This window comes from Gigantopelta aegis, chromosome 15, assembly GCF_016097555.1.
Source record: "Gigantopelta aegis isolate Gae_Host chromosome 15, Gae_host_genome, whole genome shotgun sequence".
Taxonomy (NCBI): domain Eukaryota; kingdom Metazoa; phylum Mollusca; class Gastropoda; order Neomphalida; family Peltospiridae; genus Gigantopelta; species Gigantopelta aegis.
Genome location: NC_054713.1, coordinates 18,568,934 through 18,593,933, shown reverse-complemented (window position 1 = coordinate 18,593,933; position 25,000 = coordinate 18,568,934). Strand labels below are relative to the sequence as shown.

General features: G+C 37.9%; 1 protein-coding gene and 2 long non-coding RNA genes across 5 annotated transcripts in view; 1 reads left to right on the top strand and 2 right to left on the bottom strand.

Moving 5' to 3' along the window:
- LOC121390288 overlaps positions 1–15,850 on the top strand; it is a 19,761-nt gene extending 3,911 nt beyond the window's left edge. For 2 of the 3 annotated variants that reach the window (XR_005960192.1, XR_005960190.1), the window contains 2 exons: positions 9,070–9,195; positions 10,242–10,606. This is a non-coding gene — a long non-coding RNA (uncharacterized LOC121390288). Of the gene's footprint in view, positions 1–9,069; positions 9,196–10,241; positions 10,607–15,733 lie in introns of those variants that run through there. The other variant, XR_005960191.1, reaches the window with a different exon arrangement.
- Positions 14,644–17,073, bottom strand: LOC121390286. The gene is made up of 2 exons (XM_041522072.1): positions 16,986–17,073; positions 14,644–16,138 (listed from the first exon to the last, which is right to left on the bottom strand). The coding sequence occupies exons 1-2, from the start codon at positions 17,061–17,063 to the stop codon at positions 15,896–15,898; spliced, it is 321 nt and encodes a 106-aa protein (XP_041378006.1). The 5' UTR covers positions 17,064–17,073; the 3' UTR covers positions 14,644–15,895.
- A 6,116-nt stretch (positions 17,074–23,189) lies between these two features.
- LOC121390105 overlaps positions 23,190–25,000 on the bottom strand; it is a 6,561-nt gene continuing 4,750 nt past the window's right edge. The window contains exon 4 of the long non-coding RNA XR_005960166.1: positions 23,190–23,256. This is a non-coding gene — a long non-coding RNA (uncharacterized LOC121390105). The remainder of the gene's footprint in view (positions 23,257–25,000) is intronic.

Here is a 25,000-nt window from a genome sequence, read left to right as displayed (position 1 = left end):
TGTGCCGTAGCCAAATATATTTACTTATTAAATGTAATATGGAACAATTGCGACGAGCCTGTAGTGCCCAGAATTGTAATAAACAAGCATGGGTTACTGGTTGGGATGAGTAAAACCGATGAGTCCATCGAGGAGGCTCGATCACATGACCCAAAAGCACCTCGATTGATCGCTCTACGACTAGGCTAGATATAGCCCATAAAACACCTGAGGTTATTCTCAAATGGTCCATATCACTAAGTACAAATAATATTAAAGATGTGTGTAATTTAGGTAAATATCTATCGAAAGTATTCAAAAAACGTGAAGCATATTTTGTTAAGTCGAATTACACTTATTCTATTATATTCTCCTTTGATTGATTGTAATAATGCTATGTTTATATTGTTATTCTTATTTTACACCTTTCATTCGTCTTTTAACATGTTATTTGTAATTACAACTGATGAGCAGCTGGTATATCAGCTCCACATCTGGTATATCATATGCTATTTTTGAGTGCGAGTAACAAACCTATTTGCTGATAGTCGAAAGGAGAAGCTTATGTGGTAGTAATGATTGTCTAAAATACAATAAACTCAGCTTCCTCAAATTGAAGAAATGCGGTGCGGTGTTGTTTAAACACACTTTCATTTCCATTTTTGTGTTATTACAATTCAAGTCGGTATCTTATTACAATTCAAGGCAGCTCTGGTTATTACAAATCAGGGCAGTTTTTATTACATTTCAGGGCAGGTATTACAATTCAGGGCAGTTTTTATTACATTTTGAAGGCAGGTATTACAATTCAGGGCAGTTTTTATTACATTTCAAGGCAGGTATTACAAGTTAGGGCAGTTTTTATTACATTTCAAGGCAGGTATTACAAGTCAGGGCAGTATTTAGTACATTTCAAGGCAGGTATTACAAGTCAGGGCATTGTTTAGTACATTTCAAGGCAGGTATTACAAGTCAGGGCATTGTTTAGTACATTTCAAGGCAGGTATTACAAGTCAGGGCAGTGTTTAGTACATTTCAAGGCAGGTATTACAATTCAGGGCAGTGTTTAGTACATTTCAAGGCAGATATTACAAGTCAGGGCAGTGTTTAGTACATTTCAAGGCAGATATTACAAGTCAGGGCAGTGTTTAGTACATTTCAAGGCAGGTATTACAAGTCAGGGCAGTGTTTAGTACATTTCAAGGCAGGTATTACAAGTCAGGGCAGTTTTTAGTACATTTCAAGGCAGGTATTACAAGTCAGGGCAGTTTTTATTACATTTCAAGGCAGGTATTACAAGTCAGGGCAGTGTTTAGTACATTTCAAGGCAGGTATTACAAGTCAGGGCAGTGTTTAGTACATTTCAAGGCAGATATTACAAGTCAGGGCAGTGTTTAGTACATTTCAAGGCAGGTATTACAAGTCAGGGCAGTTTTTATTACATTTCAAGGCAGGTATTGCAAGTCAGGACAGTTTTTATTACATTTCAAGGCAGGTATTACAATTCAGGGCAGTTTTTAGTACATTTCAAGGCAGGTATTACAAGTCAGGGCAGTTTTTAGTACACTTCAAGGCAGGTATTACAATTCAGGGCAGTTTTTATTACATTTCAGGGCAGGTATTACAATTCAGGGCAGTTTTTATTACATTTTGAAGGCAGGTATTACAATTCAGGGCAGTTTTTATTACATTTCAAGGCAGGTATTACAAGTCAGGGCAGTTTTTATTACATTTCAAGGCAGGTATTACAAGTCAGGGCAGTATTTATTACATTTCAAGGCAGATATTACAAGTCAGGGCATTGTTTAGTACATTTCAAGGCAGGTATTACAAGTCAGGGCAGTGTTTAGTACATTTCAAGGCAGGTATTACAAGTCAGGGCAGTGTTTAGTACATTTCAAGGCAGGTATTACAAGTCAGGACAGTTTTTATTACATTTCAAGGCAGGTATTACAAGTTAGGGCAGTTTTTATTACATTTCAAGGCAGGTATTACAAGTCAGGGCAGTATTTAGTACATTTCAAGGCAGGTATTACAAGTCAGGGCATTGTTTAGTACATTTCAAGGCAGGTATTACAAGTCAGGGCATTGTTTAGTACATTTCAAGGCAGGTATTACAAGTCAGGGCAGTGTTTAGTACATTTCAAGGCAGGTATTACAATTCAGGGCAGTGTTTAGTACATTTCAAGGCAGATATTACAAGTCAGGGCAGTGTTTAGTACATTTCAAGGCAGATATTACAAGTCAGGGCAGTGTTTAGTACATTTCAAGGCAGGTATTACAAGTCAGGGCAGTGTTTAGTACATTTCAAGGCAGGTATTACAAGTCAGGGCAGTTTTTAGTACATTTCAAGGCAGGTATTACAAGTCAGGGCAGTTTTTATTACATTTCAAGGCAGGTATTACAAGTCAGGGCAGTGTTTAGTACATTTCAAGGCAGGTATTACAAGTCAGGGCAGTGTTTAGTACATTTCAAGGCAGATATTACAAGTCAGGGCAGTGTTTAGTACATTTCAAGGCAGGTATTACAAGTCAGGGCAGTTTTTATTACATTTCAAGGCAGGTATTGCAAGTCAGGACAGTTTTTATTACATTTCAAGGCAGGTATTACAATTCAGGGCAGTTTTTAGTACATTTCAAGGCAGGTATTACAAGTCAGGGCAGTTTTTAGTACACTTCAAGGCAGGTATTACAATTCAGGGCAGTTTTTATTACATTTCAGGGCAGGTATTACAATTCAGGGCAGTTTTTATTACATTTTGAAGGCAGGTATTACAATTCAGGGCAGTTTTTATTACATTTCAAGGCAGGTATTACAAGTCAGGGCAGTTTTTATTACATTTCAAGGCAGGTATTACAAGTCAGGGCAGTATTTATTACATTTCAAGGCAGATATTACAAGTCAGGGCATTGTTTAGTACATTTCAAGGCAGGTATTACAAGTCAGGGCAGTGTTTAGTACATTTCAAGGCAGGTATTACAAGTCAGGGCAGTGTTTAGTACATTTCAAGGCAGGTATTACAAGTCAGGACAGTTTTTATTACATTTCAAGGCAGGTATTACAAGTCAGGGCAGTGTTTATTACATTTCAAGGCAGGTATTACAATTCAGGGCAGTTGTTATTACATTTCAAGGCAGGTATTACAATTCAGGACAGTTTTTATTACATTTCAAGGCAGGTATTACAAGTCAGGGCAGTGTTTATTACATTTCAAGGCAGGTATTACAAGTCAGGGCAGTGTTTAGTACATTTCAAGGCAGGTATTACAAGTCAGGGCAGTGTTTAATACATTTCAAGGCAGATATTACAAGTCAGGGCAGTGTTTAGTACATTTCAAGGCAGGTATTACAAGTCAGGGCAGTGTTTAGTACATTTCAAGGCAGGTATTACAAGTCAGGGCAGTTTTTATTACATTTCAAGGCAGGTATTACAAGTCAGGGCAGTTTTTATTACATTTCAAGGCAGGTATTACAAGTCAGGGCAGTGTTTAGTACATTTCAAGGCAGGTATTACAAGTCAGGGCAGTTTTTAGTACACTTCAAGGCAGGTATTACAATTCAGGGCAGTTTTTATTACATTTCAGGGCAGGTATTACAATTCAGGGCAGTTTTTATTACATTTTGAAGGCAGGTATTACAATTCAGGGCAGTTTTTATTACATTTCAAGGCAGGTATTACAAGTTAGGGCAGTTTTTATTACATTTCAAGGCAGGTATTACAAGTCAGGGCAGTATTTAGTACATTTCAAGGCAGGTATTACAAGTCAGGGCATTGTTTAGTACATTTCAAGGCAGGTATTACAAGTCAGGGCATTGTTTAGTACATTTCAAGGCAGGTATTACAAGTCAGGGCAGTGTTTAGTACATTTCAAGGCAGGTATTACAAGTCAGGGCAGTGTTTAGTACATTTCAAGGCAGGTATTACAAGTCAGGGCAGTGTTTAGTACATTTCAAGGCAGGTATTACAAGTCAGGGCAGTGTTTAGTACATTTCAAGGCAGGTATTACAAGTCAGGGCAGTTTTTATTACATTTCAAGGCAGGTATTACAAGTCAGGGCAGTTTTTATTACATTTCAAGGCAGGTATTACAAGTCAGGGCAGTGTTTAGTACATTTCAAGGCAGGTATTACAAGTCAGGGCAGTGTTTAGTACATTTCAAGGCAGATATTACAAGTCAGGGCAGTGTTTAGTACATTTCAAGGCAGGTATTACAAGTCAGGGCAGTTTTTATTACATTTCAGGGCAGGTATTACAATTCAGGGCAGTTTTTATTACATTTTGAAGGCAGGTATTACAATTCAGGGCAGTTTTTATTACATTTCAAGGCAGGTATTACAAGTCAGGGCAGTTTTTATTACATTTCAAGGCAGGTATTACAAGTCAGGGCAGTATTTAGTACATTTCAAGGCAGATATTACAAGTCAGGGCATTGTTTAGTACATTTCAAGGCAGGTATTACAAGTCAGGGCAGTGTTTAGTACATTTCAAGGCAGGTATTACAAGTCAGGGCAGTGTTTAGTACATTTCAAGGCAGGTATTACAAGTCAGGACAGTTTTTATTACATTTCAAGGCAGGTATTACAAGTCAGGGCAGTGTTTATTACATTTCAAGGCAGGTATTACAATTCAGGGCAGTTGTTATTACATTTCAAGGCAGGTATTACAATTCAGGACAGTTTTTATTACATTTCAAGGCAGGTATTACAAGTCAGGGCAGTTTTTATTACATTTCAAGGCAGGTATTACAAGTCAGGACAGTTTTTATTACATTTCAAGGCAGGTATTACAATTCAGGGCAGTTTTTATTACATTTCAAGGCAGGTATTACAATTCAGGACAGTTTTTATTACAATTCAGAGCAGGTATTACAATTCAGGTAATTTATTACAATTCAGGGCACTACATAGCCTAATGGATAAATATATTAATACCAATTATTTTTTATTAACTTAATATTATATATTTAAGACCTGGGGGGTCGAATAGGAGCACCGAAAGAGGTGGGCTTCGCAACCAATCCAGTTTGTAATCCAACATCCGGGTGTAAGATTGGGAAGCCATTGTTAAAATATATTTTTGTTATGAATGAGTTATGACGCTGATTGTCATTACAGAATTGACTGCAAGTATTTATATGCACGACAGCGTTCATTGCCCATCAACCGTACCTTTGCTCCGAAAATGACTTGTAATTCTTAATCAGATGCTTACTAATATCAGTCATTAGTACGGTAGCAGATCAAAGAATTATACCAAACAACAAAAGAAACGCAAAAATATATATTTAGGTTTTAAAATTTTTTATTTCGAGATATTTGAATCATAGTAGTGGTGGTATCTATTAAAACTATCAGGGGCGGAACGTAGCCCAGTGGTAAAGCGTCTGGGATCGATCCCCGCCGGTGAGCCCATTGGGCTATTTCTCGTTCCAGCCAGTGCACCACGACTGGTATATCAAAGGTCGTGGTATGTGCTGTTCTGGCTGTGGGATGCTGCATATAAAAGATCCCTTGCTGCTAATCGAAAAGAGTAGCCCATGAAGTAGCGACAGGGGGTTTCATCTCTCAATATCTGTGTGGTCATTAACCATATGTCTGACGCCATATAACCGTAGGCCACTCCATCCTCCTCTCTCTCACTAACCACTAACCAACTAACAACAGCCCAGATAGCTGACGTGTGTGCCCAGAACAGCGTGCTTGAACCTTAATTGGATATAAAAGCACGAAAATAAGTTGAAATGAAATGTCTTAGAGCTATTTGGCGAAGTCGGCGGTTATGTCCACGACAGGCGTGCTTTAACAGTCTTCTGACTAAATCACGCTGAAACGTTGTTCACACCCACGCCCTATGAGTACAACCGTGTACATTAATGCTGACACAGATATATTTAATTTACTGATCTCGCGATTATCAGCATTACCGGAACATACCAGAAACACTATTTTTTATCTCGACTAATAAAACAAAAAATCCTAAACAATGTGTCCAATTTATTTATTAATTTCATCTTATAACCATCAATGTAACAACTATGTCCTCTGTGTATTTTAGCAATACGTTCACCTACAACTGAATATATGAAATAATGTGTTCTTAATGACATAGGGTACGTTTGGGGGAAAGAAGTTATTTACTGCAAATGTGTTAATGTGTTTTGTTTTGTTTCCGAAGCTAATAAGAACTAAATCCTATTTCTATCGACCAGCTTCTGTTAAAGGCCAAAGCTAAACGTTCTTTGTTTGTATCTTTTGTGTTTCCGCTCAGAGTCGACCAGTGCTAAAATACGTTAAGAGTTACTTAGAGAAGTCAAGTCAGTAGGCTTTAATCTGTGGGGCATTTTCAATAATGAATAAAGAGGTTGTATTGAAAATGGAAATAAATATACGGCCTACGACATACATGGAAAACAACAATTACGATCGACTTTCATCTATTTCAGTATATGTCAATGTGTGTTTCGCGGACAAAACTGCAACATTGAAGAATGAATTACTTCCGATTTAAATCTATGGACTGTTTTCGAGGAGTCTTTTGTTTAAAGTGGAATGATTTCTGTTTGTGTATGAAGTATATTTGCTTCTGTTGTTTTTTTTCTTTGTTTTTTTTTATACGCTTGCGCAAAATCATTTATCTCATACACTAAAGAATTTTACTATGACCCAGAATGAGTGCACATTATAATGCGATGCGAAAAGTATCTGTCGTTTTTACATTTTTCTGTGTTCCTGTGTGTCTGTGTGTCTGTGTGTCTGTATACTTCTGTTTCTGTCTCCATCAGTCTGTTTCTCTTCCTCTGTCTATCCCCTTCTCTCCTCTCCTCCCTCTCCCCTCTCTCTCTCTCTCTCTCTCTCTCTCCCTCCTCTCTCTCTCTCTCTCTCTCTCTCTCTCTCTCTCTCTCTCTCTCTCTCTCTCTCTCAATATTATTGGAAAGAATTAAAAGAAACCAATTATTTGTGTCATTTACAATATGTTATATATTCAGAAACAATTATCTTCATTTGACCTTGAAAATGTAGGTCAAATTGACCAATTATGAAAATACAGCAAATCAATATGGAAAGTTGGGAGCGCGTCATAAAAAAAAAAAAAAAAACATTTTAAAGAGTTCAATATCCCCTATAACTGAAATTAGGTGTCTGTCCCGTGGACTGTTGTTTTGGGGTAGCAACAGATCTAACACAAATTTACTTTGACGTACCATTAAGAGTATGCAAATTCCCAATTAACGTATAGGTTCAGGCAAGTACGAGTTGCAGATCTGAAATCTACACATAGTTTTACATAAGAATCAATATTCAAACCTTCCTGACTCTCCGACATAGATAAATCGACCTGGCCCCTGGACTATATAGGTATTACTGCCAAATTCGCCAATTGTTTAACTTGTACATCACCAGGTTTGTTCTTTTCCCTGAGCAGCTGTTGCGTGTGTTTAACATAATATTTTATATTATAATATTTACATATATTTTAATAGTAAATAAGTTTAAGATTAAAATGACGCTTCCTGACGTTATGACCTTGTGTAATATTCTGTTTGAAAGGAACAGGCCTGCTTAGCAAAGATCGTAATGACTAACTCTAAGGGGCTTAATTGTGCCCGTCCGACCGACGATTTGTGAAGTGACCCCATATGAAAGAAGAAAGTTTCAATTGTCGCATCTTTAAAGGGACAGATCCTAGTTTTTAAATACTAAAACATATATTTCACTATTAGAGCCGTTTATGATCACTGACATCAAACATTACTTATATTTTATTGTTTAAATTATCCATTTCCATATAACCGAAGTGTTTCTGGTCATCCTGGTGTTTCTAATACCACAAAATGCATTTTTCATATTTTTAAAAACGCACGTGCGTCTGAGAAGTAACGGTTATGGAGTCGCGTTTTAGTTTAGTTTTAAGAGTATTTCAACGTCACAGACTCTTATTTCACTTGTTGTATCCAATTCTTGTAAATTAACCTAACTTACTGTCCATTTTCACGGGTTGAAACTAGGGTCTAGATGAAAAATATGCCTTAGTGTTTAAAAACTAGGGTCTGTCTCTTTAAACAGAAAAAAAAGTAGAACTTTCTTGCAACTTAAAAGTAGAGGGCGGGATCTAGCTCAGGGTGTCCACCTGATGTGCATGGGTCGATGGATCGAAGCCCTCCGGTGGACCTAATCTCTGGATAGGTTTTCCCGTCCCAACCAGTTCCCGTTGACTGCTACATCAAATACCTTGGCATTTACTGTCCTGTCTACGGGTAAGTGCGTGTGAAGGATCCCTTGCTGCTACTGGCTAAATATAGAAGGTTTTCTCTGATGACTGTGTCGCAATTACCAGATGTTTTGCATCCGATAGTTGATGGTTAATTAGTGTCCTCTAGTGGTCTCGTTAAACAAAAATAAAACTGGTTAAAGGTAAACAGTGAATTGCTGATGACTGGTGTATAATAATAATAATAATAATAATAATAATAATAAGAAGAAGAAGAAGAAGAAGAAGAAGAAGAAGAATGTGGATGATAATGATGATATAATTTTCTTTATAATTTTGTTGTTGTTGTAGTTGTTGTTGTTGTGTTGCTCGGTTGCATTCCCTGGTAAAAAGGGGCCCGTTTTAGGTTCAATCTTGGCGTTAAGATCACCTGAAGTGCATAAGGTAGCTAGGCACCTACGGTAACGGAAGGAAATATTTTATTTAACGACGCACTGAACACATTTGATTTACGATTATATGGCGTCGGACATATGGTTAAGGACCACATAGATATGAGAGAGGAAACCCGCTGTCGCCACTTCATGGGATGCCCTTTTTTCGATCAGCAGCAAGGGATCTTTTATATGCACCACCCCACAGACAGGATAGTACATACCACGGCCTCTGTTAAACCAGTTGTGGAGCACTGACAGGAACGAGAAATAGCCCACCGACGGGAATGGATCCTAGATCGATCGCGCATCAGGCGAGCGCTGTACCACTGAGCTGCGCCCCGCCTCTGCACATAACATGGTCTTAGCGCTAAGATCGCTTTGTAAAATAGGGCGATGAACAGCATCACCATCATTATCACTCTATCCTGTCATTGTGTTAATTACAGGACATGCGTCCGTACATGAACGAGTGTCCGTACACCGTGTACCCAGACACCGCCGTGCCGCAAGTCTTCAACCTGTTCCGCAGCATGGGATTGCGTCATCTTCCGGTCGTCGGCCATGATGGAAAGGTAACTTCCGGTTTTCTAATTTACATTACTAGGAAATAATCTGAACAAAACCGTTATAATAATAATAATAATAATAATAATAATAATAATAAATCACATCTCTTCGACCAAGGTTCTGTTTGGTACCATGAAACACAGACATGCTCTTAGTTTTCATGGCATGACCCTATGAAGGCGGCGGGTCATGCCCCCCAAAAAACAATCCTTTTCCCCACTACGTTCATAAACAATGTATTGTACCACCCACCCCCTCCACCCCCTCCCCCCAAAAAAAAAACAACCCAACAAAACAAAACAATAAATAGATAATAATAATAATAACAATAATAAATAATAATAATAATAATAATAATAATAATTATTATTATTATTATTATTATTATTATAAATATAGTTATAATTATAATAATGATACAAAATTTAAAAATAATAATTTAAAAAATAAAAATAAAATAAAACAATAAAATTCGGGCTATGCCAATATGGACTGCCACACCACAGAAGGATATAGATCCTTCTTGGTTCGTATACAGGAGGACTGCCATTCAGGATGGGTTCGACAAATTTAAATCTGTAAAGAGTTTCTTTTTTGTTTTGTTGTTGGTTGATTATATTATAAAGTATGTATTTCAAATAATGCATATATCGCCAACTCTGGGTTGTCAGTTCTAAATATTCTAACTCTTTACCATCCATAAAATAAAATTGACATATTTTCAATAAAGTGTCCCTGCAGCTCCGTCATCATTAAACTAGTAACTCAGATACATCCCACCCACCCTGCGAACATGCATGGAATGGTCCCCACTCCTATAATTGTAACTATTATTCTTCCTAAAATATTTAGTCATTATTTTCTCGTTGTTATTGTTCTTTCTAGTTCTAGTTATTCTTTTTCGTATACTTAATATGCCCGAAACCTCTCTCTCTCTCTCTCTCTCTCTCTCTCTCTCTCTCTCTCTCTCTCTCTCTCTCTCTCTCTCTCTCTCTCTCTCTCTCTCTCTCTCGTATAATTCTATTTTATTATTTTCCATCATTATTTTCAGTTAGCCGGAATTATAACTCGTCACAACTTGACACACGAATACCTACATAATGCACTACATCGACAGCAACGTCACTGACGTTTAACCAACGCCTAGACGCCATATTAGATTCACCTCAGCAACACGATGTAAGTTAGTGTACGAACTATCAAGGAAGTTGCCTTCTGTATATGACCAAAAGGGTACGGAGGACATTTGGTGAACCAGAGTAAAAACGTTTAATGCGGATGTTCTGTTGAATGATAAAAGATGTCCGAGATTGCAGTTCCAAAACCAGACAAATATTTCTATCTAGAAATGTTGACATTTATTACTTTTTATTACACACACACACACACACACACACACACACACACACACACACACACACACACACACACACAGATATACATACAGAGAGAGAGAGAGAGGGGGAGAGAGAGACAGAGAGAGAGAGAGGGGGGGGGATGGGGGGGGGGGGGGTATGAGACGGCCCCTGTAACTGCTGCACAAGGCGGAATCGAAATAGATCGCCGAGCTTTGTAATTATGGCGACGGAGTGTCACGAAGCGTAGCTGAATGTGGGTGCTGTCGGATTTCTTTCTGTAGTATGTGTATTAGTGATTAATATGTGGATTTTTTTTTTTTTATCAGTTAACTCGAAAATGATCGATGTAAAGGTATTTGACTTTTTGGTTGTCAGGAATTGCAAAAAAATACATAGGTTGGTCTCTGACTGTAATGAGAGCGTATAACTGTCCAAATGTCCGTCTAGCTCTCTTACAGTCAGAGTACTCGGGCTAATTATATGAGTGTCCATGACAGACGATGTTTACGACACGAGTGCCTAAATTATCATATTTCCCGAGCGAGAGCGTTAATATTGAAAGTACCTTGCACATTTAAGACATTTAATATTCCCAGGGGTTGGATAATGCTAAGCACTCTACCAACAAGTCTTCCGTCAATTTTGAAGAGATCATTTGCTCGATCATTAGTAGCCATTTTTGCGTTCTACACAATTTTGTCGTCTGCTAAGGCCGACGACAGTCACTTTTTGGACCCTTGTTTTGGCTTCGTACACAATAAATAAAACATATCCAATGGTAATTTTTTGATATGATAAATTTGACAAAAGGTACTTTTTATTTATTTCATCTTTTAAAACTTAAACTTAATATTTTCTCCAGATATATCATTATGAAAAAAAAAAACCCAACCTGTAAACAGTGTTGCCAGCTTGTTATAGAAATTTGACAAGGGTCAAGGTTATTAGACCAATTTTTATTTTAATGTGGCGAAGCATTGTAATAATATAGCTAATTTTGAATTTGAATGACGTCAGTATTCCACTGACGTTACTTTGCATCTCCTCACAGTAACGTTTCCGTTTTAAAAATGCTGGAAAAATTCCAATGCAAAATTGCTATTGAAATATTTTTGTTTGAACATTACTAATGCACCTGAATGTGTTTGAAAAAAAATCTTGTGATTAAAACATTGTCCCTTTTACTAAATATGGCTTTCAAGTGAAATTACGGTAAGATATGCTACATTTATTATGTACGAAGCCAAAACAAGGGTGCGACAAGTGACTATCGTCGACCTTAGTATAGAATTCTAACAGTCGTGAACGTTATATTTATAATTAAGTGTTTGATGTGTCACAACAACATCGTAATATAATACAAGTTATTATAAATAATAAATTAATGTTTTATTAAATTAATTAAAAACACGTATTTGTCATTACACTCGTAGTAAAAATGTATGAATGAAGAAAGTAGTATCTGTGGAATGTCGTGTCAGCCAATCATTAAGAAATGTACTCTTACAACAGCCAATCGTTAAAGGGAGTATCTCACTGGGCTGCGACAGCTCACGACTAGTTGGAGACACAAAATTGCGAGAAAATACGCGAATTAGCGACAATTTTCAGTTGGAATCACACTGAATCGGTACTTACGACACATTTACGTATGTCGCACGAATGTCGCACGAATTCCCGGCATGCAACAGTAGCACGACAGTTATGCGTGACAATTGAGAAATCGGGACCATATAAATACGGGGACTCTCCCCATTCCAGCAATCATTTTGTCATCAGACTTCAAACGAAATGGACCTCAGAGAAGTGCAGAAGCTGCTGAATGAGGACCCCATCCTGGATGAGGACCAAGCTGACATGCTGAAGGCTGCAGCATGTCTCCTTGCTGCTGCTACGGTCAAGAAGGCCAAGGTCAAAGCCAGGGAAAGGAGGGTCAGAAAAGAAAGAAAAAGGAAGAGTGTGTGGGTGAGAGAATGGCTCTTGAAGAGACACAAGTATGGCATGTATGAGAAGCTCATGAAGCACCTCAGAGAGAGGGATGTCAAGTCCTTCAGGAACTTTGTCAGAATGGACCCAGAGATGTTCAACCAGATGGTGGAAGACCTGACCCCTTGGCTTCAGAAGAAAACAACCAAATGCAGAAAGCCTCTATCCCCTGGACTCAAGCTGGCCATCACTCTGAGGTATCTAGCCATTGAGGACTCTTACAAGTCGCTGGCCTATGGGTTCCGGGTGGTCTCCAACACCATCGTCAGTGTTGTGCCAGAGGTGTGCCAAGCCATCTACGACCACTACCACGAGACAACCTTCAAGTGTCTCACAACAGAAGACGAGTGGAAGGAGGTGGCCCAGGGCTTCTCAGACAAACTTCCATCACTGATAGATGGCAAACATGTGAGGATGCAAGCTCCACCTCACTCTGGCAGTCTGTACTACAACTACAAAGGCTTCTACTCCTGCATAAGTTGTGTCTTCATTTGTTTGTTCTTGTAATGCTGTTGTGCCTTGTCATAAGTGATTAAGTCATTGTATCTTGCTGTCCACCTCTCAAGGGGTACTGCCTGTCTCCATCAGCTGTGGCTGTCTTCTTTCTTTTCTTCTTCTCCTGGGCTGCGGCAGGCTGGGAGGCTGAGGAACCCTCCGAGTCCTCATCAGAAACAGCAGGCGCTGGGACTGGCTCCGCTTCCTCTGTAGGGGCCCGTGGGCAAGGGCAGGGGCAGCAGCCTCCCTACCCCTAGCCTTGCCTTTCTTGCCCTTGGATGGCATGGTGAAACTGTCGGTCGCAGTTTTGTCAACGTGAATTCTAGAAAATGGCCGCGAGCCGTTTGCTAGAAGCTTTATATATGGCCAGATCACGTGGGGCATATGACGTAATTGCAAACAAATTGCGACATAATTGCGAAACTGCGAATAAATTGCGACATTCGTGCGAATGTCGTGCACATTTTTTGGTCGCAATTAAGTCACAAAGTGTCTTAGTTATGTTGCAATTTCTTCGCAAAATCTTCGCAATTTATTCTCAATTGATTCGCAATTTTATCGCGCTCCCATGGGTCCTAGAGCAGTTCGCGCCTGTCTCACGCCCGAAATGTCAGATTCTCATTTTTGTCTCCAATCAGTCACAATTTAGTTTCATAGATCGCCAACCCCTCACAAAGTTGTGTCATATTTCTCGCACTTTCCGACTCACGGAAACTAAATTGAGAAGGGTTGGAAACACTATTTTGAGAGAAAATTTGTCGCGCGAATTTTTTGAATATGTTCAAAATTCCAGCGACACGAGAGCGAGGCCCTGCGACTCACGCGAGGAAATTGAGAACCCCGCGAACGTTTCGAGACATTTTGGAAACTCCCTCGATAATGCCGTTCGCAATTTGTCGCCAACAGTGGCAGCCCAGTGAGATACTACCTTAAACGACAGTGCCAGGAGAACATACGATTTAGTTATGACATACGAGGGAAATCGTACGATGAATATGACCCTCGCTATGCTGTACCTCGTAGGTAATATATAGATAGATAGATAGATAGATAGATATATAGATAGATAGATAGATAGATAGATAGATAGATAGATAGATAGATAGATAGATAGATAGATAGATAGATAGATAGATAGATAGATAGATAGATAGATAGATACATACATACATACATACATACATACATATATATATATATATATATATGGCCAAATTTACAAAACCACTTTTAGCCGTATACGCATGCAGCTATATACATTTACAAGACGTAAGCAAGTAGACATTGGGGGGAGGGTGGGGGGCGCTGACTGAGATCGTGGGCGCAAAGCAAAGTTATGAGGAAGCTCGGGTGTATGTTCCCCCGTAAAATTGTGATAAAGTTGTCCTGAAAATGCAATTTCCTGCATTCTGCAAGTAAAATTCATCTCTGCCTAAAAATGTACTACCAATAACAGTTTTGATTCAGAATTACTGGTCGGGAGATAGAGCGCCCCAGAACACCCCCCCCCCCCCCACCACCACCACCACCCCCTGCTCCGCCGTGTCTGTTAAACACTTGCGTTTAAGAAAAACAGACATCATAAATTCCAACAATAAACTTCAATAAGATGTGTCATACTAGTGTCATTTTATTTGCATCATTATAGCTTGGTAAATTGCAGTTTCGTTCAAATAATAGCTATCTAACCTCCCGTCGTCTTAATGTTTGGTATTGTCTTTTTCTCTACATCAATTATGCAGATCTGTAGCGTCTTTGTTCAAAATTATTACTGGTGCCCTTTGAGAAATGACTTCCTTTGAGCAGCCGACGCCATATAACCGTAAATAAAATGTGTTGAGTGCGTCGTTAAATGAAACATTTCCTTCCTTTCCTTTGAGCAGCTTAGGTTAATGAGTTCAGCACTTCTAACAACATATAGAACATTATTATTACTTGAAACTTTGTTTATTATAATAACAATTTATTGTCAAATCTTTGATTTAAGGCAATGTAACTGATGTATATCTCTCGTGTCTTTGACAATAAACTTTTTGTGATTTTTGTGATTTATTGTGAATCGATGTTACCTGTTTGAATTTGAAACGAAATTAGATAACGTTTGTAGACGTGGCAGCACATTTCATGATCTTTGACATACAAGTGGTGCTGATTTGAATGACACACGCTCTGTTAGGTTACTTCTTCTACTACAGGACAACACGTACCATGGTGTTTTATATTCAAGTCATATGATCTTCGTTGGTACGAAATTTCGCCTTAGATTATTTTTTCCGCAGTCAGGGCAACACATACCACGTTCATTTGTATTCAAATCATAAATTGTTGGTTGGTACGAAAGGACCCCTCTGATACAGTATTTTTCCACAGGCAGGGCAACACGTACCTTGGTGATTGGTACTAATGGACCCATCTGTTAGATTATTCTACAGACGGGGCAATATGTATCATGTTCTTTTATAGTCAAGTCATATTGTTGTTTTGTATGAAAGAACCTCGCTGTTAGATTATTTTTCCATAGACAGGGCAACACGTACCATATTATTTTATAGTCAAGTCATAATGTTGTTTGGTATGAAAGAACCCCCTCCTCTTAGATCATTTTTCCACACAGGGCAACACGTACCTTGATGTTTAATATGTAAGTCTTAGTCTTGGTTTGTGTATAAGGACCTCTGTCTTAAGTTATTTTTTCCACAGACAGGACAACACGAACCTTGGCCTTTAATATACACGTCACAGTCCTGGCTGGAAATGAAATGACCCTCTATGTTACATTGCGTTTCTACATACATGGAAACAAATACCACGGTTATCGATACACGAGTTGTGCTGTATTTAGTTATGAGGTAAGTTCTGTTCTCTGTCAAGTAGTGGAATTTGAATTCTTGTTTCCTGTACAAATCTCCACTTGTCTCGACGTCGTCGCATCAAAACAAAACGTGACGTCGTCATCGTCGGGCGTGCTCCGCTCAAACCACTGTATGACGCGGTCGTGACACGACTCCGTCTCCAGCTGCGACAACTTCAACGTGAAGCTGCTACGTCGTTCTGACAACATCCTCGCTCGCCAGTTCTCACACACTATTGGTTGCTGGTTCGGTTCCGACTGCGAAGTTAAAAATGGAAAATGAATTAAATGTTAAGAATATTTAGCGATATTAAATGGAAATAGCCAGGGTTTTTGTGCTAAGGAAAAAAAAAGAGAAGAGAAAAGAAAAGAAAAGAAAAGAAGAGAAAAACAAGACAAAGTAAAAATAAAAAAATAATAATAAAAAATAAAATAAAAAAAAAAAAAAAATAAAAAAAAATTAAGAGGATGGGTGAATAGAATAATGAATATATATATCAATGAATAGATCAATGAATAAATAACGATTTTTGTGCTAAGAAAAGAAGTAAAAAAAAACCCGAATTTGAACCACGAATCAATAAACAATAAACCAAGCCTAATACTTATATACATGGTATTGTGAAATGATATATCAAGTGAGGACAAAGCTAGAGCGCACTCTATGTAACATACTGTCAATTTTCGACAAACAGACTGTCGCCACATACCGTAATTAAAACACGCAAAAATCTTCCTAACTCTGACGCCACAGGCAAAGATAATTTATCAGTTAACTTCTGACAGTAAACCTATATGTTAGTGACTAGTACAAACACTACAAGAAAAAACCCGACACGCCTGTTTCTGTTTGTACGTTTAATATCAAGAGTAGATATTAATAAATGTTAATGCCACCAGATAGAAATAAATAAATACAAATACTTGGTGGTCAAAACTTTCGAAATTGACTGTTTGTAACATTAAGGTTGCTCTAGATATATTCTCAAATACAACTCGAATGAGACGCCAGGACACTCGAGTTATTAAAATTAATGCGCGATCAATACATTTCATAAATTGTTTAGCCTCGAATTAATGCCTTATACACGATTGTGTAAAATACCTCAATATCCGCGTCATATGTAATTGTTACGCTTGTCTCCGACGAGTAACAGCCAGTCAACTGCGTCCGTAAAGCCATTCCCAGTCTAGCGGTTGTCACGTGACTTTGATCCACACTAATCACGGCTTCCGGTTTCTTCATCTGCAAGCAAGGACGCACGGCGTGTCAGATTTGAATACTTTGTTTTGCACATGAGTCGAAGGAAATGGGTAAACAAGTGCGAATGGTTATCATCAATCTTGGCATGGCTGTTCCGAAATTACATGTTTTACAGCTCCCGTGTCAATCTCGAAGCTGTTTTACGTGTTTATGGCCCGATAATGCGAATGTGAACAACGGATTAAGTGATGGACAAATAACACCTTTTTGACGCTGCGGAATTTGATAGTATAAACATGACGGAGAAACGATTGAGAATATATTTGGTGTATTTACATACATTTAGATCTTTGGAGTATAATGCCAAAACACAACCATCATTTTCATGACACTACAGAACATGATCTTGTAAAAATATACAGGAACCATAGACACATTTGCATACACTATAGTTTCCATATCAGAGTTTGTGACAATTGTGACTTTGCAGTGTATCCAATTTAACATATACACCGAATATATATCGTACATCTTATTTATTCACGGAAATAAATACATATTATTAGAAATCATATATTGACAATGTGGAGTATACACGAGCATAAACATACGGTGTAACAGTTAGATAGTATACTGGTAAAGATTGCAACACGTAGTCGCCGCTATTATTCTATTATTTTGTAATGACAAAGAAAAAAGAAAGAAAAGGTTTATTTAACGACGCACTCAATACATTTTATTTACGGTTATATGGCGTCAGACATATGGTTAAGGACCACACAGATTTTGAGAGGAACCCCGCTGTCGCCACTACACGGGCTACTCTTTCCGATTAGCAGCAAGGGATCTTTTATTTGCGCCTCACACAGGCAGGGCAGCACAAACCATGGCCTTTGTTGAACCAGTTATGGATCACTGGTCTGTGCCCGAACCCAAAACCTACCAGCCTGTAGACCGATGGCCTAAACACGACGCCACTGAGGACGGTTTGTAATGACAATGCTATTTGGGCAACTCAATAGCATTCATTTGGACACACGTCTAAAACCAAGAATGCTTATCATTATAAGTGATATCGGAACATAGCGCAGTTGTTCTACAAATATCATATTAAGATTGTTCGTTTATAAACAATGTCTGTCTGTCTGTCTGTCTGTTTGTCTGTCTGCTAATGCGGCAGGGTTAAACGGAACCGAGAGAGTGATGGTTACAGTTCGGTGGTACGAATTGTGTGGGAGGGTGTGGCATGATCTTAACAAAGGCAAAATTCTGAGTTGTCAACCAATTAAACTATTGTAGGGCTGCCAAAAAAAATCCAACTAAGATATACTCTTCAAAAAGGTAGGGGAACCTGAAATATTAATGTTAATATCAACTATTACATACGTTTTGACCACAAACATCCTAATAAAGAACGTTCAGGTCTGTTTATCAAGACACCGAAACACATTCCATAGTTTGCACATGCATCACGCATTTGCCTCATACACGTGCGTGGGGTATCATTCTCGATTTTGACCATTTTCAGGAAGGTCCATTAATCACTGTGAAACATTATTTCTGTCAATCTTTTTCATTCAGTTGATCATACAGTTGTTATTGTTTTGTTTTTAGTCATTTTTATTGTTTGAATTTGCGATTTACTGATACTAAACGGCAACTTTCAAATTTCACTTCTGACCCCAATCGTCCTTCAAGATCTTTGGTGGTCATAAAACCTACTGTAATACTGAACTACCGGTTGCAATGTTTTCCCAGTTAATTCACTATTATCATATAACCATTCCCCACAGCTAATATACCTTACAATTTTGGCAATTGTAAATTCTTATTAGAGTTCCCCTACCTTTTTTGAAGAGTGTCTGTTAAAAAGTTAAAATGTGTTTTCTGTAATGACACCACTAGAACACATTAATTTATTAATCAGCTATTGCATGCCAAAACACTGAGATTGTGGTGTAGGGGGGTGGGGGTAGGGTGGGGAGTGGAGGCAGCGTATTCATATTTACAAAATAGACTACAATGCAGCATTTGAAAACCTTTTACTAGCCATCGGGCATGCCAATAGAAGTTATTTACTAGCCCAACATTGAATATCATTAGCCACGGGAGTGGGGCTACCATAATCTAGAAGCCCTGGTTTTACTAAATGACAGTACACTGAGCTGGAAACATGCACAGTTAAACATAAAAAGCGACTGGGGTTTTTGTGGGTTTTTTTTTTTTAAAGGTCACTTCTTAATATTTGTGATGTAATAATGTATGCAAATTAGCTCTTTACTAACAATAATGGCTACTATTATTTAGCGGATGACCAGACCTTTCATCCAACACCAGAGTAGTGTGTTTCTGGCTTCTATAATAATAAACAGCTTATAGGAGTTACAACAAATTTTGTTACTAGTGGTCGTTTTTGTTGGTAACCATGGAAACGCTTCTGTAAAAATAATCATACAACTTTCAGACCCTACATCCACCCTAATGTTAACCCCAATAGACCCCTCCTCCATAACAGTTGGCACTATTGGCATTTGTCTACCCGAACACTTGTGCAAAAGTGCTGAATCCAGATTTGGCTGGTAGACTAGTCTGAATGGCTGCGTGCATGCTGTGTGGTAATGCTCTGAATTTAAGTAATCAAAACTTCGTGAAAGCCTAAATTCGGCCAATTTCTTAACATTTGGTTTCAACATATGTTCGTGCTTATATCCAATTAAGGTTCAAGCACGCTGGCACACACACCTCCGCCATCTGGGCTGTCTGTCCAGGACAGTGAGTTAGTTGTTAGAGAGAGAGAGAGAGAGAGAGAGAGAGAGAGAGAGAGAGAGAGAGAGAGAGAGAGAGAGAGAGAGAGAGAGAGAGAGAGAGAGACAGAGACAGAGAGAAGAGGGTGTGGTGGTCTTAAACCTATCCATGGAGTCGTTAAAACTCGCTCTGGGTGGGAGCCGGTACCGGGCTGCGAACCCTGTACCTACCAGCCTTATGTCCGATGGCTTAACGACGACACCACCGAGGCCGGTTTACCCAAGAAAACATATCATACGAAAACACGTACAATAACTCGTACTATTATTTCGCATTAAACTAGTCATAAGGCATGTCGTAAACGTATACACATTCGTCAGTTGAAGTTGGTCTTGTAAAACATGTATCTAGCAATAATGTGTTTCTATGTATCTAAAGAATAAACATATAATTAACATAGCAATGTTTTGTTAAAATATTGGGTATGCATGTTTATATAAGGTCTATATAAGGTAGACTGTATAGTTATGGTAGGCACACACACACACACACACACACACACACACACACACACACACACACACACACAGAGAGAGAGAGAGAGACACACACACACATATACACACACATAGATACACACACGCACACACACAGACATACACACACATATATACACATAGGCACATACATACAGACAGACATACACAAACACACACACACACACACGAAGCAAACAAACACACACAGACACACTAAAGAAACACACACACACGAAAGAAACACACACACACACACACGCACACACATACACGAAACAAACACGAAACAAACATACACACAAACAGACACAGACAGACACACACACGCACGCACGCACATACACACACGCACGCACACACACACACACACACATATACACAAACTACACAAAAAACACACATACAAACACGCGAAACAAACACATGTAACAAACACAGCACAACACAAGAAACACACAACACACACGCACACACACATACACAAAACAACACAACACAAGAAACAAACGCATACAACACACACACATAACAACACCAATACAAGAAACACACACACACACAACAGCAACACAAGAAACACACACACACAAGAAACACACACACAACAACAACACAAGAAACACACACACACACACACACGCGCACACACATGCACACACGCACTGGAAAAAACAAGAACACAAAAACAGCAAACAAACAACAATAAAATGGAACGTCAACGTCAATGTATATTTCCCATGGCTTTATGTTAGCGATGGTAACGGACCGATGGGACAACGAAATCGATGTACTAGTTTATTCCGTCGACCCTGAAAGTGGACATATTAATTAGATACACCAGGGAGACCAAAGGCGGCAAGCTGCATAGCTAATTGTCTGACTTCGACGACAATTCTGTTTACCACACTAAGAGAAGTGGATGTATGTTGTTCACAACCGCTGTTTACCTCATCAGGTATCGAAAAGGGAAGAGTCGTAAACATAAATGGCGCGATATTTAAATTGGTTTATGGTTAATTGATAATGAAATAAATTCGCCAAATGTCGTCTCATTCGTTGTTGGCATTTGGCAGTTTGCTTTAATCCAAATACAGGGCGGGACGTAGCCCATTGGTAGAGCGCTCGCTCGATGTGCGGTCGGTTTGGGATCGATCCCCGTCGGTGGACACATTGGGCTATTTCTCGTTCCAGCCAGTGCACCACGATTGGGATATCAAAGGCCGCGGTACGTACTACCCTGTCTGTGGGATGGTGCATATAAAAGATACCTTGCTGCTAATCGAAAAGAGTAGCCCATGAAGTGGCGACAGCGGGTTACCTCTCTCAATATTTGTGTGGTCCTTAATCACATGTCTGACGCCATATAACCGTAAATAAAATGTGTTGAGTGTATCGTTAAATAAAATATTTCCTTACTCCTATTACAAGTATGTCCCCTCAGAAGAAAAAAACAATAGAAAAGAAAAACAAAGAAATAAAGTAATATTATATAATATATTATAATATATTATAATATATTATATAATATTATATAATATATTATTATATATTATAATATATTATATAATATAATATAAAACAAATGCGACGTTCATTGCATTTACTGCACAGCAGCCAATTTAACAAAACATCGTAAATTTACGTCTGCGACTAGCAGTTATGCCGCGCATACATTTACACGTGTTTGGCACCTATTTCACGAAGAAAAGTACATAATTACAAAATTATGGAGCATTTTAAGGATGAAGGGAAATGAAATATATATGCTTGTAACTATATTTGTTGAACTATAATAGTAATAAGAATTGTGCTTTAGTCGTAGATTTACGTTTACGTGCAAAACTAGGCTTACGGTGTTGAGTGAAATTGGGCCCTGCCATCTGGCATCGCATTTTCCAAGTAACAATATTGAATCTGTTGCTATTTTAACAACAGACCTATGGGCCTAATAGTTTCACCGAAGGTGGGAAATGTTCATTTAGTAATGGGTTTGAAATATCAATGTTATGGAGAAGGCCTAGTAAGTTGTATAACTTGTGCCTGATTCATTTGTTCTTTAAAAAGCAATAAAATATGTTTTAATAAATCTTTTTAAAAAATTCCATATTCAGAAAGATTATCTTATTTTTCGGGCACCCGATATATATATATATAGAATTTTTTTTAAAATTTATTTAAAACCTGCTTTTTGAGGATATGTAAGAAATAGAATAATACATGAGTGGCCGTTAGATACCATTTATCTTACAACGAGTTGTTTTAAAATGTATCTAACGAATGAAAGCGAGTTGGATACGTTTTTAAACAACGAGTTGTAAGATAAATGGTATTTAACGGACACGAATGCATTATTCTATTTCTGACATATCCTCAAAAAGCAGGTTTTAAGCATATTTTAACCCTTTTTTTTTCGACTAAAAGTTATTTACAGATCTTGCACATACGCGTCACAGACAAATGATTGTCAGGTTAACTATACGTCACAGAGTAATCGATTTCTATCATGCTGTTTTGTTATTGGATGTATGGCATTGGTGACCTGGTCATCACCTAGCAGCAGCCAGTCGTATGTCTTGAAATTGTTAGAAAAAGTACATGCGTTAACATATATGTGTCATCAAAAATAACGAATGGTATTCTCACCAACCGGTGTGTAAGAAATAATGTATACAGGTGCGCTTTTGATTACTCTTAATGTTGATGCCGCCTTTAAACGTTGCATCCCATCCTTGGTTACTTAGAAACATGTTTCCATGGCTACCGTGTTCAAGGTGTTTACCTCATCGCTGTTAAACTTCATTAATGCAGTAGGACTGTCCATCGTTGTTCTGTTTTGAAAACATTTCAGTTGTCTGTCGCTTGCTGGACACGTTTCACTTGAAGAAGAACTGGGAAGAAAAGAATGATTTCATGAATTACTATTTCACTTGAAGAAGATCTGGAAAGGAAAATATGATTTCACTTGAAAAAGAACTGGGAAGAAAAGTATGATTTCATGAATTACTATTTCACTTGAAGATGAACTGGGAAGAAAAGTATGATTTCATGAATTACTATTTCACTTGAAGAAAAACTGTGAAGAAAAATATGCTTTCACTCGAAGAACTGGGAAGAAAAGAATGATTTCATGAATTGCTATTTCACTTGAAAGAGAACTGGGAAGATTTTTTTCATGAATTACTATTTCACTTGAAGAAGAACTGGGAAGAAAAGTATGATTTCATGAATTACTATTTTGCTTGAAGAAGAACTGGGAAGAAAAGTATGATTTCATGAATTACTATTTCACTTGAAGAAGAACTGGGAAGAAAAGTATGATTTCATGAATTCCTATTTCACTTGAAGAAGAACTGGGAAGAAAAGTATGATTTCATGAATTATTATTTTGCTTGAAGAAAAACTGGGAAGAAAAGTATGATTTCGTGAATTTCTATTTCACTTGAAGAAGAACTGGGAAGATAAGAATGATTTTATGAATTATTATTTCACTTAAAGAAGAGCTAGGAAAAAGGTATGTTATCATGAATTACTATTTTGCTTGAAGAAAAACTGGAAGAAAAGTATTATTTCACGAATTACTATTTCACTTGAAGAAGAACTGGGAAGAAAAGTATGATTTCATGAATTACTATTTCACTTGAAGAAGAACTGGGAAGAAAAGTATGATTTCATAAATTCACTTGAAGAAGAACTGGAAAGAAAAGTATATTTTCGAGAATTCACTTGAAGGAGAACTGGGGAAAAAGAGAATGATTTAATGAATTGCTATTTCACTTGAAAGAGAACTGGGAAAAAAGAATTAGTTCATGAATTGCTATTTCACTGGGAAAAAAAGAATTATTTCATGAATTAATATTTTACTTGGGCAGAAAAATATGTTATAATAAATTACTATCAGCTGTCTCGTTTAAGGTCAGGTTACCATCAAACCCGCACAAACATACCCCCCCCCCCCCCCCCCCCAATCAGATTCGGGCTAAAAAAGTTCAAAATGTAAAATTTCCTTCGAAGCAGTTATTTGCTGAATTGATATTTGTACAGATGTTGGCAAATGTGCACATAATTATAGAACATACACTATTTTTTTCCGTCCGATTCTCCGGGTTCTCAAGAGCTAAGTTTAAAGTTTGTTTTGTTTAACGACACCACTAGAGCACGTTGATTTATTAATCATCGGCTATTGGATGTCAAACATTTGGTAATTCAGACATATTGCCTTAGTTTAGAGAGGATCTTTTAGATGCACCATCTCACAGACAGGATAGCACATACCACAGCCTTTGATAACAGACAACAAAAAGAGCTTAATTGCTAACACAACTCCATCGTATAATTTTGTAATATTTTTCTGTTTTGGTGTAAACATGTTTTTCCAACAACAAAAAAAGAGGTCTGTCAGAATAGATGCGTGTCTGTACGGATTTAGTAGAAACTTGGTCTTGGACAAAGACAGATAGACAGACAGACAGACAGACAAAGTCAGAAATTCATACGGATAGACAGAACGACAGACCGAGAGATATTCTGTGCACAGGAATAATGACATTACGTCTTTTCAAACGGTTAGGCTATTGACTTCATGTTCTATGTTTTTCACACGTTTTGTCGGGGGCGCGAAAATGTGGCGCGAAA